Source organism: Pteropus alecto, unplaced genomic scaffold (genome assembly GCF_000325575.1).
Source record: "Pteropus alecto unplaced genomic scaffold, ASM32557v1 scaffold156, whole genome shotgun sequence".
Lineage (NCBI taxonomy): Eukaryota > Metazoa > Chordata > Mammalia > Chiroptera > Pteropodidae > Pteropus > Pteropus alecto.
In genome coordinates this window covers 3,374,032-3,392,753 of record NW_006437746.1, presented here as the reverse complement: position 1 = coordinate 3,392,753, position 18,722 = coordinate 3,374,032, and the positions used below count along the sequence as shown (strand labels likewise).

The following is an 18,722-nucleotide window of genomic DNA, read 5'->3' as shown; positions in this document are numbered from 1 at the left end:
TAAGCTTCATGAATGATCAAAGGGTCATTTGAGGAAAAATGCCAAATACAAACAAGAGCAGCTAAAGAGAGGATGAAAATCAGCGGTAACCTTACCACGGTGGTTAGAACCTGCTGGCACGCGTCAGGGGTCGAGGGTGGGCAGGCAGAGAGCCAAGCAAGTCTGAAGCCACAGGAGCAGCCAGGTCGGAAAGAGCCCACGGAGCAGCTGCCCGCCTACCTAAGTGCCCCGTTAGCAGACCTTTCTGTATGTAGAGAATCAGCGGAGGTGGGGCCCTCAGCCGCCATGCCGCCCTCCTCCGCACCCCCATCCTGCGTGGCAGCGCCCCCTGCGTCTCACCTGGTGCTGAAGCTCCTGGATGAGGGCCTCCTTCCGGGTCAGCTCCTCCTGGGCAGACTGCAGGAGCCCCGAGTGCTTTTTCGCGGCCTCAGTGAGCATGTTCAGCTGCTCCGTAGCATGAGTCAGGTCCTCACAGAGCATGTCCCTCTGTTAGGAGACCGTCCCCACAAAAGAAGAAATTCTTAATCGTGGTATGCCAATAAGGATTTGTATGCAAATCATGACTATGGGATTTTTAGAAGATTACAAAAATTTTAAACGAGAATTTTTTTCTTTTTTTTACTTGTGTGTGGTGATCCAGTCTAGGACAAACTGAGCAGTTAATATTAGTGAACAGGCCTAGAGATGAATGTTACAGTAAATTCATATGGGCGTCCAGTTGAGGTTTTACTGAACTCTACTTCCCCTTTCCCCTCACGCCCAAGACCCCAAAGCTGAGCTGTCTTTCCTCAGGAGCACTGAGGTATGAGTCTCTAGCATGCCTGTCGCCTCACCAATTGACTCTAGCCCTATATATACACTGGAAGGTACCTAACTGTATAGATGAGTATTCCTCGGCTAGCAGGGGAGGGGCTGGGCAGTTCGTCTGGCTGTGATGCAGTCATAGGACATCAAAGCTTTAGGGAAGTGACTTGATGGAAAGTGGCAAAGAGAATTATAAGTCCTGCAGTTTGCAAATGTAATTTGTACATATGCAGTGTATATGATCCCTATCAAATTAGAGCAGAATCTGCTTGCCCTAACCTTCCAAATGTGCATGTATAAATGTATATATAATAATGTATATAATTATATATACGATACATACAATATTACATATATATCATAGATACAATAATAACATGTAGGTGTATATATACTTGATATATCACAAATATTTTTCCACATGTTCACTCTTTTAATATATTTTCACTGGGTAGGCTCTATTTCATCTTATGGATGCACTACAACTTAATCCAACACTAAATATTTTGGTTGGTTTGAATTTTTCACTATTATATGTATTTTATTCTCGTATCCATACTATTACTTTAGGTTAAAATTTTAAATGTGCAAACTCAAAGCATACGCAAACATTTTAAAGCCATGTGTTCCCAGACCACCTCCCCAAAGGCTAACCTTAAACTTCACCAGAGGTATGAGTAATCACCCTCCTCTGTACATCTTCCTCGAGCCCTAACAGTTACCAGTTGTAAGATCAAAAGGTAGTTCTTATTTACATTTCTTTGATTTCAGAGGTTTCTGGGCCACTATACAGTCCCCACAGTCTCCTTAGGGGAACTAGTCATGCACCTTCTATGTCCATTTTCCACGAGGAATGTCTGTCATTTCTTGAGTCTTGTGACTCAAAAGAGCTCCGCTGTGTATTCGGGAAATGGTCCCTTTGTCATCAGTTGTAAATATTTCCCCCCAGTCTATTGTTAGTCTTATTTTTAATATTGTATAATCTTCCCTTATGGTTTCTGACCTTGGTATCAAGGTTTTTTGCAAAGGGCCACTTTATCTCAAGACTAAATATGCATTCGTACTTTCTAATACTTCCATGATTTCATCATTTATACAGAACTCTAATCCATCTAGAACTATTTTTTGGTTTTAGTGAGACTCTAACCATATCTTTTCAAATTTGTCAGTTCGGAAACACATTTATTGAATCAATCCGTCCTCTCTTCACTGCTGTGAAATCCCCGGTTTCCCAGGATACCGATGCCTTTGTGTTCTCCGCGCTCTATCCGTGGATGTTCAGCGCTGGAGCAGGGACCTCTGCCTACGGCGGAATTGTTGCCTCTTCTTTGAGACATGACAAGTGAGGCACAGAGAGAAGTGGAACTTTCACAAGATCACACAGGCAGATTTCAGACTCCTGGGCAGTCCAGCCCCTGGATTGTGCCCTTCCACTCTGACCGCTTCCTCCCATCACGGCGTACATCCAACTGGACCAAATGCTGTCAACTGTTCTGAGACACTTCTCAATTCTGTCTCACCCCACAGCGCCACCAGCACTTCCTGGTTCAGACCTTATTGCCTTCTCCTGGGGCCTGGAGTCTGTGCAGTCCGGGTTTCCTCAGAAGTACAGCTAATGCCCTTCCACCAAGCAGACGCAGCTCACGTACCTCAAGATAGTCACAGCTAATTGTTCCCCTTGCAGGGGATGCTCAACAAACATTCATAGCTGCCAAGCTTCCCTCCCTATCAAAATCTTGTACAACTACTATCTCCTCTGGGAAGCTCTCTGGAATTCTCCAAGCATAGTTACTCCCCTCTCTCCCTTCTCTGTGCTCCCAGGTCATTTAGTACATGATCCATCGATCCCTTACATTAAACTGCACGCTTTGAGGTGAGCAACAGTGTTTCGATCATTCTTCCATTCTCAACTGCCAAGCCAGGCAACAGCATGTATGGTAGGTAGGTTCAATAAATATTTGAATTTGTTTCATGGGTAGCATAGTTTAGCAAGAAAACCTTATTTCTAAAGGAAGCGCAGAGAAGTATATACACAGTGGGTTACCATTTGTGAAAAAAAGAAAGCTAAATGTATATAGGATTTACCTAAAATATTTCTGGAAGGATACACAAGAGGGAATGTACATGGCTTTATACATTTTGAATTGTGAACCATGTGACAGTATTGCCTAATTTTTAAAAAGATAAATTCACATCAATAACAAAAAAATTAAAACTTGCTTTAGCTAAAACAGGCAACCTTGAGGTTGACCTGTTGGCCAGCCCTTTCTTTGCTCCCTGCTGCTACCACTACATCCAAGTGCACGGTCTGCTCTGCACTCTGCACCCCCTTCGGAAGAGGGTCAGCTACAGGACCCTGCCGAGCTGTGAGCACAAACGAGTGAAAATAAATCAACCGAATAAAATACAACAATGTTATTGTTATCTATTAATTGTCTAACTACCATGGAGAAAATGTCTAATTACGACTTTATTCCTTTAAAAAACCCTCTATTTATTAAGAACCTCCACACACACACACACATATTGACAAGTAATAGAGCAAAAAAAGAGTCATGAGGTGGTGACCGTTACCTCTATGTCTTCGGAGAGTATTCTCAGTCTAAGAGTTTCTTTCAGATCCAGAATCTCCACTTCCTGTCTCTTGATCAACACTTGGCTCTCTTCTTTATCAACCAAAGCAGAGTTGTATTTGCACTGCAGAAAAAAAGTTACGAAATAAGAGCCATCTGCTTTATTGCCTGTATTTTTATTTTGATTTATTATTTTTTTTTTAGGCAAGGCAATCCTTGGGTGATCTCACAGATTGCAAGGACCTTGTCAGCTTACAATCCCTTATTTAATTATTTATTTTTTTTATGCCTATAACACCTGGTCTTCCAAGGTGGTCTCCCATCCCAGTACTAACCACGCCCAACCCTGCTTAGCTTTCGAGATCAGACAGGATCGGGCTTGTTCAGGGTAGCATGGCCGTAGACTATTACCTGTATTTTTAGATTAAAATAACGATGAGTCTGAGTTCCAAAGTGATATCCAGATTAACACAAATTAATTTGATAACTACTTGTTGAATGAAGGTATAGAAGAATAAATGCATGAATGGCAAAAAGGAGTGGAAAAGTCCCACGGGTATCAGTGAAAAAATATCTGTTTTTGCCATCTTTATCAGCAGACTGCCTTCAGAAATAAAGGTGGAGTACAGCGAGCTCCCATTGGAGCAGAGCGAGGGACCTGGACAGAAATCTTCACTTTTCTTCTTGAAACAATTAAGGAACACTATACCCTTCACTATCCGGGCAACAACCGGCCTGTTTCTGAGCTCGTTCAGATCAGCGATTCCCAGCAGTGCACAGAGAACACTGTTCTACGCGCACTGAAATCTGAGCGGTGTGCAGCCTGCACAGCCTCCAGGGACGCGGCCGCGTGTGGCCACAGGAAACGCTCTGCTGGGTCTGCAAACACAGGCCCTGCCGAGCTGTGACCAATATTTCCACATCTGTTTGCCAACAGAATCTTTCTTCTGGTGAAGCATCTGTCAGCCTCTCAAGGAGCCTATGAAGTGTGTCTCACACACAAATTTAGTATCTTGCTGGTGATAGAACTTACATTAATGTCCTTCAGTTCTTGCTTCAGGGCGTCCATGGCTTCTGCCTTCTCACAGGTGGATGTCCTCAGCTCCTGGATCTGGCCCATGAGGTCAGCTACAACCTCCTGAAGAGAACACAAACAATGTCTTCACACTCAATGACATCAAGGTGGTCAGGTCATTTTTAAATGGTAGACTGTTTACCTTTCCTAATAACAGAAGTCAGTTTTATCTTAGCAAAATAACTCACATTACATCAATATTATTAATTTACATTTTAGTGGCTTTATACTACATTATTTAATCACTTGCTTTGATTTTACAAATGAATAAGAGCTAGACATAAATGAAATTTATACCTGATTTTATATTTGGACATATATATTACATTATTCTAGTTAAAGTCAACACCAAGGATTTGAGAATTTGTACATGGGACTCAGAATCAACAAGAAATGGTCACACTAACGGCGTCCTAGTTAAAAGGGGCAAGTTGTGTTTTAGAAATACTGCCATCAAGAGAGATCAAACAGTTTGCGCTTGAAGTTACATGGAAAATTAACTTGAATGAAAGAACTCATTCTCTAGCGACCTTGGAAGATGAACAAGGCCTAAGTGCACACAGAAATGCTAGTTATCGGTCACCCTGGGGGCAGGAGACTGGAATGTTAAAGCAGTGTTTATAAAAGAAATAGAATAATGAAGCTTCGACCTCTACCTACCTTGTCGGCATCTCTAGATCTCTCCAGAGAACTGATAACTTTTTCAGTAGCAGACAAACTCTCTTCTAGTTTCTGTACTTTTGTCATCTATAGGAAAAAAATGTATATTTTTAGAAAAAGGAATTAAATCACATACACTTTAAAAAACGGTTGAAACAGACTTTCATATTGTACAGTGTACACTAGGAATAATATTTGAAAATGATGTTGGGTTAAAAGACAATGATTTTGTGGTCTACATGGGGAGACCACCAATAATTTATGATAAAAGCCATCTTGGACTTAGAAAAATAAGAACTAAAAAATAATACAACCGACCAAACATTCCATCTTTTTATTATCAATTTTCAACATCTGAAAGCTGAAGTGGTTTGTTATATTCAACTATTTTAGACATCAGAAAAAATTACAAACTTCAAATTTTGGAGTATAGGACAATTACCTGCTGCTCACACTTGGCCATCTCTCTCTGTTTCTCCTGACGGACAGCCTCGAGAACATCTAAAATTTCTCTGGAAGAGAAGAATTATCTTTTACTCATGACCTCACTCAGCGGAAACAGGGGCTGAGTCTGTTTGTGCAGAGGAGATTCAGTGCAACGTGACTAAGCTTCATTAGGCGCTGTAGTCCAGTACGAGTCAGAAACTACTGAATGAGAACTCATTTTTGTGCCACGGGTTTATTTTTCTTCAGAAAACTTAGGACTCCCTAACATAACATATATCATATAGTGTTTATTTATTACCTAGCTCTCTGTGCTAGAAATGTAAAACTCATGAGGACGGACAGGGATATTTTGGTCACTGTCTTATTTCTAAATGTTCTGGCATTTGCAGAATAGTGCCTGGCTAGTTGGATATCACTAAATGTTTGAATGAATTACTAAATGGTAACTGTGTTTCCTAACTAGATGTATGTATCCACCACTGTGTATCAGGGTCTAGAAGAAAATCTGTCTCATAGTATGAACTCTACAAGTATCTGCTGATAAACAAATACAAATTCTCATTAGAGTAATAATCACCCGGGTTGGTTGAAGCTAAGAGACTGACAGAGATCACCAAGAAAAAGAACTTGGAAAGACAGGGAAGAAAGACAATGGCATTCATATTAAGAAACAGGAGAAAAAAAAGAGCAGCTAGAAAAAGAATAGTAGAGACAGAAATAAAAATCATTCCCCATCTACCGATAATAAATACTGTGATTTATTAATAGAAGGTCCTGAGTTCTGATCACCACCATTCATTTAAAAAGTACCATAGCTAGTTATTGAATATTTTAAAAAATTAAGTTCCTCGACATAGCCATTTATATAAAGGAATCTGATACTCATATTTTGGAATGCTTTAAAAAAATAACTTTACAGGGTTTTAGCAATTAAAACAAGCTAAAATATGTGGTAGTAAATTATATTCTAGTCAACTAATGGAAAAGGTAAATAGCACTCACTTAGAACTGTTTTCTTTATCTTCTTCAAATTGTAATAATAATTTATTATTGTGTTCTTTTTCTGCCTCAAAAAGCTCCATCAAATTCTAAAAGACAATGTGACATTAGATTTTAAGTAACTGTTACTAGCAATGTGTAGTCAACAAACACACCGAGTGTCTTCTGTGTGGCTGACCTACGGGCCAGGCCAGTATAAAAAGTCAGGAGGAGGTCAAAGCAGTGCTTGCCCTGCACGCCACCAAACAGTCACACATCCAGGACAAATTCAAGAATAACCAATACCCTTCTTAACTTACATTCAGATCAGATTTCAGAGTTTCGTTTTCTTTTTTGCAGTTTTGGAGGTTTTTTGAAAGTTGGTCAATTTCAAACTTCATTACTTCTTGTAAGTTTTCATAGGAATCCTGTAGGCAGGCTTTGCTCTCAAGAAGCTTTTCATTTTCTAATCTTTATCAGGAAAACATTTTTACAATCGTAAATATAAACATTAAATGTAGTTCTGCTAGTCAGATTATCTGCAGTTCAGTTTATCCCATCGACAGACCATTCCCAACCTACAGAGATCCTGACTGATGTAAAGCTCCTCGAGAACTTACGTAAAATGTCTGTGAAGCAAAAAATTATGAGACAGACTGGACCATGGCGTAGTGTGATGGGGACGGAAAAGACAGGGTGTGAGCCTGTAGCCATCTTCTATCCTCATTTTTTCTCCCATGGTTTCAACCAGACATGCTTCACTGACTGGCGATTTAGAGCGATGAGACTCATTTAGGGGGTTCTCGACCTAACCCTCACGTAACCTAGGGACCAGCCATCAGTTTAGTTTTGTTGATAGTTCAATTCTATCCATTCATCACAGTCTCCCAACTCTAGGAAGGTTTTCTAAGATGCCAAATGTGGCTTTGATCTGAGCAACAGAGTAAACTCCCTCTGGATAAACTGACTTTTTCATTCAATTATTAGTTACTACTTTTCAGGGTTTCATCCTCTTACTCTGCTCCCCAACATGCTATGTGACATGCCCAAACGTCCAGAGCTCAGCCAAGAAGCAGTAAACAATGAACCTGATCTGTGGACCATCCAAAACAGATGTCCCAGCTTCTATACAGATTATTAGACATGGGTCTGTTTTACTGACCGAAAGCAGAGCGGAAGCAGCAAATTGCTATAAACAGTTGCTAAAGATAGATGTATAGACAACAGATGGGAGAGAGGGGGAACATGTGCATTCATGACGCAGACTGTATATATAAAGCAGGCCAAACAATTGAAGAAACACAGGGTATTGTGCACGGAGAGCCACAATGGAGTATAAGCGGCCCAATAAGTGATGTTAAACCTGAGGTACCGAGAACAATTAAATTATGTCCAACTTAAAAAGCAAGGAAAGCTCAATATTTTTAAATATTTTTAAGACAGAATTTAAGTACATAGCCAAATACAGAGAATTAACATTTTAGATCTAGTTCAACTCTTACATGTAAACATGAGGAAATTAAGACCCAATAAGATTAGTGGAGTGACTTTCAAAACAAAATCCCACAGAATTAGTTGATGACAGAGCCAGGATTAGATTCAGTGATTCCAATATTAAAAGCAAATGCAGGTGTAAGAAAAACCAACAGTGCACTTGTGATAAATGACAACCGACCGGCAGCCTTGGTGCTGGGGAAACAGCGCGGGGGTGAGTGATGGATGGAGGCTGTACTGACCCGGCTCATGCCCCTCTCTAAAAGGAAAGGGTGATTCAAACAGCACGTGACGGTTGCCATGCAGGAATGTGGGCCCTGTGCCACCAAACTGATTTTTAAGAGGAAGCCGAAATATGAATTTTTATAAGAAAACTCTCATTTTTAAAAATGCTATGCTAAATTTTTTTTAAAAACCACACTGTGCAAGCCCACTAAAAACACGTCTAGGAATAGATCTGGCCTGCAGATCTCGAGTTTTCTTACTCTGTTTTAATTCCTTGTTGTTTAATTCCTTGTTGAAAACACTCAGAGTTACAGATTTTAGTTTCTGCAATTCCTATAAAAATTAAATTCAAGGTTGTCTATTTGCAGCTTTTCTAGATTGAGCAGTCACAATCATATCACTCTCATGGCATCACATACAAAATGTCCATTATTAATTATTGCCATAGATCCGGGAGACAGTTATTGAAAACACAAAATGGTTTTAAGTTGTTTTACAAAAGGCTGAAATTAGCAAGGGAAAAAAACAGTGAAAACAAACAATTTACGTCTTAGATTACTTGTCTAACCAGCCAGCCTTGAGAGAGTTACTGTGGGCAGTGGTGACAACCACTGATTTGGTCTACCTTAACTATCCCTTCTTCTAATAAGAGCACACCTTTCTCTCTGGAACAGGCACATCACCTGTGTTGGGCTAACACCACCTCACACTCTTGGTATGACTGGTCCAAAGGTAAGCAGATGACCCATGCAAGGCCAATGCAAATTCTCCCTAGGACTGACAGATGGCTGTTGGCAGAGTGGATATCTTCGCAGGGGTGGTTATGCTAGGAGACGGAATATGGAGCAGTAAGGCGGTCTGTTCCCTGTTACGTGGAGGAAGGCCCTCAACAGTAGGACAGAATGAGGGAAACGCAGAGAGAAGCAGAGCAGGGACTGAGAGAGACTGAGAGAGACAGGGAGAGACAGGGAGAGACAGAGAGAGAATGCGCACTGACAGTGTGAGACTCAATTCCGTTTGTTCCTGAAATTAAAATCACCTCTGGGGTTCCCAATGCCGTGAACCAACAGATTACCTTTTCATGTGTTTAACTAGTTTGAGTTGGGCTTACAGCACTTGCACGTCAAGTAGTCCTGGGTTACAGGCCAATCAGGCAACGTGAAACCATAACAGAACAACTCTACCTGACATTCTCTAGTTGAAGCTGAATATGCATGTGTCTTTCGGAAAGGCTGTTCAGTTCTTTCTCCTGACTCTCTCTGAATGAACTATACTCCAGCTTCACCGAAGACAGCTCCTTGTCTGCAGAATGAAGAACTACTCGCAGGTCATGCACCTCACTTTTCAAAACTAAAAAAGCAAACAAAATAAATCCTCAACAAGCTTCTCTACACTTATTTTTTTACTAAGTAGGCAAATAAATGCCATAGGTATCTTCACACAATCAGCAAAACAAGTTGGAGAAACCATATTCAGTAAAGATGTTGAATGACGAAGCAGAGGGAACTAGGAGCTCTGAGATTTCTATTTTCTTCCTCTCCCTTGTTCATGGTTTTTGTTATCATTTCTACCAGAAAAGGAAGAGTTAACATCTACCTGTCTCTGACTTGTAGGTCATTTGATTTTCTACATTTCTCGTGTAGAATGTGCATCAAAATTCAATATAAGGGGGGAAAAATCAAGAGATTTAACATTTTAAGTGACCTAATCTTACTTATCAAAAATCCCTTGGAAATGTGCCAGAACTTTCCAAAGTAAATTAAAAACTTTACTTCCAATTGGAAGTAAAAATTAAGTAACTTCTTAGATCAAAGAAAATAGAACAGCTGTCTTTTTTGTTTTAGCTTTATTATAAACAACTGCAAATACTTTGATGAAAGGAAAAATAAACTAGAAAAAAACCCTGGGAACCAAATGATAAACCCACATCTACGCATATACACCAAAACATAACTTACGGTTTATTTCTCATTATTAAAATATGACTCATCTTATGAATTCATGATACTTCACTTTCAAAGCAATATTAAAACTATAAGCAAACAGTTGTATCGTTTGTGAGAAGTCTTGAAGCAAATTAGCCTTTATGATGTTACCATGACTTACCACTGCCATGCGAACTCAAGTCGGTTGTCTAATTAAAACAAACAAACCACCAACCAAAAACATAGGGACAAGATTTATCCATATAAGTAAAAAGATACCGAGTTACAGTATTCAGATGACGAAACGCCCAGCTGTTCACACTTACAGTCATTCTTCGTTTGAGTGTCCCGAAGCTGCTTTTCAAGGAGGTTCAACTGCGAAAGATGCTCCTGCTGCTGTTTGGTCCAGTCAGTTCTCTCTGATGAGAAAAGCTGCGGGAAAGAGAACAATTTGCTGGAAAAGGAATACTGGCTTGCCGAGACGTGCTCCAAATCATTACCTTGTTTCCGCTTTTCAGATCTAGATCTAAGGTCTCTGACCAGAAGAAAGTCAACTGTCGCCACAACTACAGTGAGGGAAGAAGGATCGCCGCGAGCCCCTGAACTGTCCAGACAAACAGCACGGGCCCGCTGGCACTGCCGAGGGCCAGAACTCAGACTAGCGATGTGTGTCTCATTGTCGGAGTAGCATGCGGAGTAACAAAGTAGAGAACACAACTGAAATCGGCCCGACTGAGGCTCTGTGAAGTCATTTTCTTCCTATAGACTCTCCCTTTGACGATGCGTTTCCCACACTTCTGGGGCCATGCTCTGGGTCTTACCTCCTGCATTTGTGTGGAATGGTGTTCCAGTTTGTCAATGTGCTGCTGAAGCTTTAGGTTCTTATGCTCTTCCTCGTCCAACTTGACTTGAACGGCACTCATTTGTTCCTGTAACACAAAAACTTCAGTTGTCAAAAATTCTTTTAATGAAAATCTCAAGCATTCCACCATTTCTTCTGCATTAAAAAAAAAAAAACAAAACAAAACAGAACTCAAAACCTCATGAAGACAAAGGTATCAAAGGCCAGTTTGGAGCCAGAAAACAACTTTAAAAGACTATACTTATGACTTCTCATATTTCAGAATTACATTTGTGGTCCATCAAAGTGGGTAATTTGAAAGACAAAGGAAAGAAGTGATTAAAACTAAAGTCATGAATCAAACCATAGAACAATCTACAGACCACTGAGCTTTCTCAGGATTGTATGGAGTGACTTCACCAGGAAGGCCTCCACGCTTTAAAAAGGACAAAACTTCGGAATTTGGGGTGGTCTGGCTCACTCTAAGTTTTACTAGACAGTAGGAAAACCTTTAAAAATTAAACAAATCACCAGAATTCTGAGACAAACAAATTTCACATTATTTCAAATATATCAAAAGCTGTCTAAAATTTCATCTGTAATAAGATTCTTTCAACTATTTTAACTTTCTTTAGCAGATACAGCATTGTGCCATATAAACCAGTTCTGCAGCTTGCAGCTAGTGGCAACTGGTCTTTTTACATATGAGAGACCCAAAGCCCCAGGAGATTACAGAGTGACTTGCTAAATGTCGCAAAGTGAATTAAAAGAACTAGAGTAGGCTGATTTGTAAGCCAGGGACCTTTACACATCCACATTTAAAAAGATACTAAACAAGTCTGAATACGCCAGTTATAGAGTTAAAATAATAAAGAAAATTAGTTTAAATGAATGTCTAATTATTAATTTTTTCTAAAACTAAATATTACCTGCACCAATCTAAGCTCCTCAGAAATGGCCTCAAAAGCTTGTTCATTCATCTCAGGTGGAATTGGCTCATTTAAGATGTCATTATCTAATTTGCTAGAATTCTGAGTGTGCATGGCACCAAAGCTCCCCGTCTCAGGGCTTAATTTTGATACTGGCCGAGACCAAAGTTGATAAGCCTTGGTTGGTGTAGTTATAATCTGCAGCAAAAAGTTATGGAAAACGACATTAGCACACATAAAAAAAAAAATACCATATTTAGTAATTCGGTGAACTCAGAGGATAAAATTGCAATTCTATTCATCAAATAGAGGCAGCACAGAAACAAATGGAAAACAAGTAGAAACAAATATCAATTCAATGCAGTCTCAAGAAAAATTCCAGTAAGATTTAGAAAAAAGAAACTTGATAGGCTGATTCCAAACTTCATACAAAGAATAAATGTGTAAGAAGAAACAACTAAAAAAGGAACAAATTGGGAAGACTTCGCTGGACAATAGAAAAATACATCATAGGGTAGGGTCATTTTAAAAGTGTCTAAATAAATTGTCATCAAATTTATTTACATCATAGGGTAGGGTCATTTTAAAATTGGGAAGACTTCGCTGGACAATAGAAAAATACATTATAGGGTAGGGTCATTTTAAAAGTGATTAGCATATGAATAGTCAAATAAACATTGGAAGAAAATACAAAGTCCAGAAATAGACAATTTATATGTGCAAAGTTCAAATTAGTGAGAAAAACAGAGACTTATTAAGTTAAATCCTTATTTCATACCACTCAAAAGTAAAACAGCAGATGCATTAAACATCTCAGTGAAAAACAGTTATAAAAGAAAGTGGAATATACTGATGACCTTGACATTGTCTGGGCCTTTAAAAATGAATAAAAGAAGTCATAAAGATAAACGATCAATAAATCTGGCTGTATCAAAATTTTAAAACTTCTGTGTAACGAAAGTGTCACATACAAGGATAACAAGCAACATGATGGCAGAATACATTGGCGCTGGGCATAACAAAAGTTTAACATAAAAATTCCTACAAATCAGAAAAAATAAGTAAACTAGTAAGAAAATGGACTCTTTATTCATAGAAAAAGGAAATGCAAATGGACAACAAACATAGGAAAATACATTTGACCTCACTAGAAATGAGGAAAATGAAAATCAAAACCTTAACAAGATGCCATTTTTCACCCATCAGACTGTCAAACAGTAAAGAGCCTGACAATGCCCGTTCTAGGGGCCAGTGCTAGGGAATGAGTGCTCCCTGACTTCCTGGGAAGGCACAGGGTGAGGCCACCTGGAGGGGCCAGTCAGCAGAACTGACTCCAAACTGAGATGTCCTAACACTACCACTTCTCTCTCATAGGAGGAGAAGCCAGAGAATGCTTGCACTGGAAACCACCTAAATAAACCACGGTCATCCAAAACATGGAAGCCTAGGTTTAAGATGAGGTAGAGCTCTACGTACTAGTTAACACAGAAAGATCCAAGGCACATCCATCCCTGAGTTAACAAAGGCCCACTGTGGAATAACATATGTAGGACGATACCACTTATTTTTAAAAACAAAGCACAACAAAAAAAAGGTCTGTTAAAGAATTCTACACATCTTTCTCAGTCCATGTACATTTACTCTACAAAACTGTTAAGACAAAGGATTCCCAAGCTGGGAACACATTGCCCGGGGTGAGGGGTGAAGGGCTAGATCAGACCCAGACTGGCAGTGCTGCTCCGTGGGAACTTTAACCCAAACTTGTATACAGAGGTCTATTTTTTGAAACAAGGAAAATGTATTCGTAAAGCACTCACATAATTAAAAATGAACAACGAAAGATCTGAAGTGCTGTGTTATTCTTGGTAAACCTTTTAATCCTTTGTCCTGTTTGCTCAGCTATAAACCGAAGTAGCACTAGAGGGTCACAGTGCTTCAAGATCTGTAATTCCATCGTGCTAAAAGACTACAGACACAAATTATAAAACACCTGGAAATAGTCTACAAGTATTTAAAAGGAATATTCCACACAGATTTTGAAGACTATCTTTTTTTTTAAAAAGCAAAGAAAAATATTCTACCTTTATAAGAAAAAATAGCAATTCTCAGGTTAAACAAATAGTGATATATGCATACAACATTCTTGTGCAGCTGCTTAAACAAACAAAAACCAAACAGAGAGAAGGTTCTTTTTTCCCTTGAGATATGGGATAAAATCTAAAATATCTGTTAAGTTAAAAAAAAAACAAAAAAAAACAAGGTGTAGAATGATGTGTATGTATCATATGGTAATATTTGTGTAAAGTAAAAAAAAAAAAAAGAAAGAAAACAAAACCCCAAAAAACTTGGTGACACTGAATCCCTCCAAATAGGTTTCTGGCTGGCTGGAAGGGTAGCAGACGGAAAGAGACTTGTCACTCTATACTCTGTACCTTTAAATATTCCAGTCGTGTGATTAACTATTCACATGGATGAATAAAATTACTTTTAAAAGCAGTTTCTTATTAAGTGACACAAAAAACATCACTGTTAAAGGTAGCCGTTAGGGATAAACATTATTTATTATAAAGTTTCAGATGTATAAGGAAAGCGTTTTTTGGCATTCAGAGCATTTAGTACAAAAAGCTCAAATCGCGAGCAGCAGCACCTTCTTAATCTTTTGCTTTTCTGTGTATTCTCTTTCCTCGATCTCAGGTGTCCAGCTTTTTTCCTTTATGAAGGCTCTGGTTGTTTGCGGGGGAAACCCTCCTATTAACCCCACTGTTACCCTTGATCCTTTCATGGTCTTTGTCTTTAGGATTTCTATCCTTCCAGGGCAAACTGAGCACACGATGCCTTATAGCAACATATACCACTTACAGAGACCTACCAGGGGCCGGGCACTTTACTATCTCATTTAATGCTCTAAAAAACCTAAAAAACCATTAAATTATCCTCACCTCCAATTCAGAGACAACAAATATGAGGCTCAGAAGTTAGGAAACCCTGCCAAAGAAGGGTAGTAGCAGATCAGAACTTGAACCCAGGTCTGACGCCTCGGTGTATTTTGTCCTATGCCGCCCTGTCTGTCAGGGGTTCTACATCGGAACACCAGAACTGGCATCACCCTAGGTTAACTGCCTACAAGGGGATCTATCTGTATCTGGAGAGAACCTGTGCAGACTCCATTATTAACAAAATGAGACAGCAGTGATTTAAGACTGAAGTATTGCTTCAGATTACCTACCTTTAGTGTTTCAGCATGAATTTTATTCAGCTGAGAGACTTCTTGTCGCTTGCATGCTTTTGTTGCTTCCAAAAGGTTTTCAAGATTAAGGTTCGCTTTTTGCAAAGACTGAAGCTCTGATTCTAATTCTAGCTGCCTTTTCCTAATAGATATTAAATTGAGCGTTTTAGGTAATAAGTAATGTCATACATGTGTAGAGTACTTTACAGTTTATATTCATGCATAACTTTACAGTTATCTCTTTAAATCAGAGGTAGTCTTAGATTATTACCCTCATTTTCCAACGGGGTAAAATACAGCTCAGAGACTGATGACTGTTTAAGGTGTTCAACTAGCAAATGGCAGAGCTCTATTTCAGAAGCCCAAACAGTCCATGCTGGTTCCACATGTGATGTTATTTTTAAAACAAACACTTCTTTATATTTTAGAATAGGATTAATCTTAGCTATAATATGAATGTGGTTTATCTTTGTTTTCATTACATAAAGAGCATCAAGTAAGAATATTAACAATTCTGAAATTTCTAAAAACCCACACTTAATTCAAAACAACAGTGATTTAATTTGGTGGCCAGATTAGGAATTTTCTATGTAAGTTCAACAGACATTCAGCTCAACAGGTATATCCTGTAAAACATTCACATTGTCATTAAACGCACTACTAAAGAGCTAGAAGGTTGTGCCAATTATGCCTCAATTTAAAAACAATAAGTTAAAAAAAATTTGAAACAAGCCCTTTTCCCTCATGTCAAAACAAGTTAGTTGCTATATGAGAATTTAATATTTAAAGTAAAATGCTCAATGAAATTGTCACTGTCAAACTCTAAAACAAATTAACACTAAAAGATATTAAATAGATAAGCACGAATGTGTATTTATACTTTACCTAGTTAGTTCTTTGAATTCTTCATACTCTTGCTTTGAATTATTCAGCTCTGTCTGAATTTGCAGGAGTTGTGCTTTTAACTTCTCCGTGTTTGCTAATGAAATTGGCTCTTTTGCAACTTTAGGAGAGAATCCTTGCTGACCTGATAATAAGGAAACACCTTGGTCATTGAAAGACAAAAATAACAGAATACATTTTCTAGGTTCTCTGCCAGGTATTTGCTTTGAAGCACAAGGAGGAAAAATGAGAAATGGTTGGAAGGTGGACCCTAAAATACGAGAGCCTATAACTCAGCAGGAGACATAAGATACGATACAGTGTGGTAAAGAATATAAGAAGTTGTTTTTGAGAAGCTAGAAGCCACAGGATGGAGAGGCATATTTAAGGCAACACCATTAGGAGCAAGAGCCAACAATGCTGAAGTATAACATACACAGTGCTGGAGAGGAAACGCCACCAGGGGAACCTGGCAGGAATTAGTGCTCCAATTCGGCTAATGTTAAGAGTCAATGAATTTTAGGAAAGGAGACAAATAGCAAAGGCAGCAACGTGAAAGGATTTGGTATCATCTGCCAGGTAAAAAAAGATTAGTTTTCAAGGATTATTTAGAAAACTGACTATGTTGAAGAGCGTTCCACTGAGTTTCAGTGAGGAAAAATTTGATCACGTCACAGTTGTCAAAAGAATGCTGTATGTTTTGAAGACGGTGAGGTCCAGAAATGACCATTATTAACTTTCATAGGCAGTAAGTAAAGGTACAACTGAGGCCAAAATTGCCAACGAAATACAGAGCATTACAGAGAAAGTAAGTGAAATAAAACAGAAAAACTGATTTTTAACTTCACATCTAAAATCTTAGTCTCTCCACAACCCAAATACTTAGAGAATTTTATTCTTTAATTAAGTCATAATGGAAAGGAAGAAGGCTTTGAAAAGGAAATTTTAAAAAGCAAGGAGACAAACAGGCTTCTTTGAGCACAGAATAAAAAGATTAGAACTTGCTCAATTTCAACCAAAACAGAAACAAAGGCTGAGATAGAATATGATAAAAGACCATGAAAATATTCACACTAAAAATGGAGCAAATATAGACTGCTACCAAACCCCAGAGCATTTAACAATAGCTGCCAAGCCTGTAGGTTAGATTCAGTACTAACTAAACCACGTTTCACAAAGTAAAAGTAAACTTATGGAAATACTGTATATAACTAACAGCGTACGCTGGCAAATGTGACCAGTGACCACAACACCAGGACTGAAAAACGCTGCTGGGTGGACCATGAGTCCGATCACACCGACATCTCTCACCATACAGACCTTAATCAGGTGGACAAACATCTCACCTCCACGTTCATCCATGTTGTGCTTAGTCACACTTTTCATTTCATATACTTAACACGGAAAAATTCTATTTAATAAAAATTAAAAATAATATCTGAATCAACCTTTTATCCTCAAAACAGAGATATATGGTAGCCTACATAATTTAAGACTCTGTGATTTTTGAGAAAAAAGTATAGAAAATGCCTTTTGATAACATAAAAAAATAAGTTCATATATAAGAAATTAGCACCAGGTCTAGAGGCTAAAATGACGACCCCTCCCAATGCAAGGCAATAAAATGGCCTTTAAAACAGGCCCCCTGCCCCAGAAGGCATGTAATACAATCGCTTCTTACTTTTGTCATTTTTCTCTGTGCCAGATACTTCGAAGAAAGCCTTTTCTAGCATCGCAATGGTCTGGGCGTCCATTTCGTGGGCTCTTTTCACAGGCTCTAATAACCTCAGTCTTCTATTCTCCTCCCGGAGGGAATGATTTTCCATAGCATATTTTGCAACTCTGGGGTGGTGCTCTATCTGTGAGCCAGAAGAATTACAGACTTAATGAACAAGTCCTTCTGAAAAGCCGTTAGAAAATGTGAACACCCTGTGCACTGCCGGCAGAGCCTGCTGTGGCCACTGCAGAAAGCAGCTTGGCGTCTGGTCAGAGACTGAGAACGTGCCTACCCCAAGACTCCCGATCTACCTACCACTGGGTCTGCGCCCTTGGAACTCTGACTCAGGCACCTAAGGAGATAAGCACAAGGGCATACACTGTGGCAGACCCTTCGTGCAAAGGGGACTGCTTACGTCAGTCAACACGATGAAAAAGTAAGGAAGCTCTGCTGATCAGGACTGCAGGCCCTCCGAGATGCACCTCATGCAAAGGGCAAAGTGCAGATAAGGGAGGACGGCAAGCCGCCTTTTGTGTAAAAATATCTATCCATACTAGCTTGAACATGCATGAAACCTCTGGAAAAATATACAAAACTGATCTTCGATTATCTTTGTTTTTTAATGATGTGCCTGTATTAACTCTCTGTCCTTCCCAGGGGAAAGGATAAACAACAAAACTCTAAAGGGCTGAACTGTAAAAAGACTGACTCGGCTAACCACAAGGCCCACTGGGATGAAGTAGGCGTGGCCTGCTAGGGCTGAGTGTTGCCATAGGAACATCACAACTTCCTCCCTATTCCTTTAGGGTTCTATCTACTATTTTAGAAAATGGCAGGAAATAAATGATGCAATCGTACTGTCAGTTGAATTCATTTAATACACCTTCCATTGTATTCCATTGTATTCTAAAAATCTGATGACAAATTTATACCTGCCTTGGTAGAA

The 18,722-nt window shown here is 39.1% G+C and overlaps 1 protein-coding gene and 1 pseudogene across 2 annotated transcripts in view; both read right to left on the bottom strand.

Moving 5' to 3' along the window:
• Nucleotides 1-18,722, bottom strand: part of KIF15 (kinesin family member 15) — a 52,037-nt gene that overhangs the window by 11,177 nt on the left and 22,138 nt on the right. Inside the window, exons 14-27 of one of the 2 annotated variants that reach the window (XM_006914845.3) lie at nucleotides 17,741-17,918; nucleotides 16,063-16,204; nucleotides 15,178-15,319; nucleotides 11,952-12,149; nucleotides 11,003-11,110; nucleotides 10,508-10,613; nucleotides 9,441-9,606; nucleotides 6,858-7,008; nucleotides 6,562-6,647; nucleotides 5,555-5,624; nucleotides 5,113-5,199; nucleotides 4,411-4,515; nucleotides 3,379-3,501; nucleotides 340-486 (exon numbers count right to left, since the gene is read on the bottom strand). In XM_006914845.3, the coding sequence (XP_006914907.1) occupies nucleotides 340-486; nucleotides 3,379-3,501; nucleotides 4,411-4,515; nucleotides 5,113-5,199; nucleotides 5,555-5,624; nucleotides 6,562-6,647; nucleotides 6,858-7,008; nucleotides 9,441-9,606; nucleotides 10,508-10,613; nucleotides 11,003-11,110; nucleotides 11,952-12,149; nucleotides 15,178-15,319; nucleotides 16,063-16,204; nucleotides 17,741-17,918 (1,809 nt within the window). The remainder of the gene's footprint in view (nucleotides 1-339; nucleotides 487-3,378; nucleotides 3,502-4,410; nucleotides 4,516-5,112; nucleotides 5,200-5,554; nucleotides 5,625-6,561; nucleotides 6,648-6,857; nucleotides 7,009-9,440; nucleotides 9,607-10,507; nucleotides 10,614-11,002; nucleotides 11,111-11,951; nucleotides 12,150-15,177; nucleotides 15,320-16,062; nucleotides 16,205-17,740; nucleotides 17,919-18,722) is intronic. The other variant, XM_015591745.2, reaches the window with a different exon arrangement.
• Nucleotides 3,664-3,782, bottom strand: LOC112482096 (annotated as a pseudogene).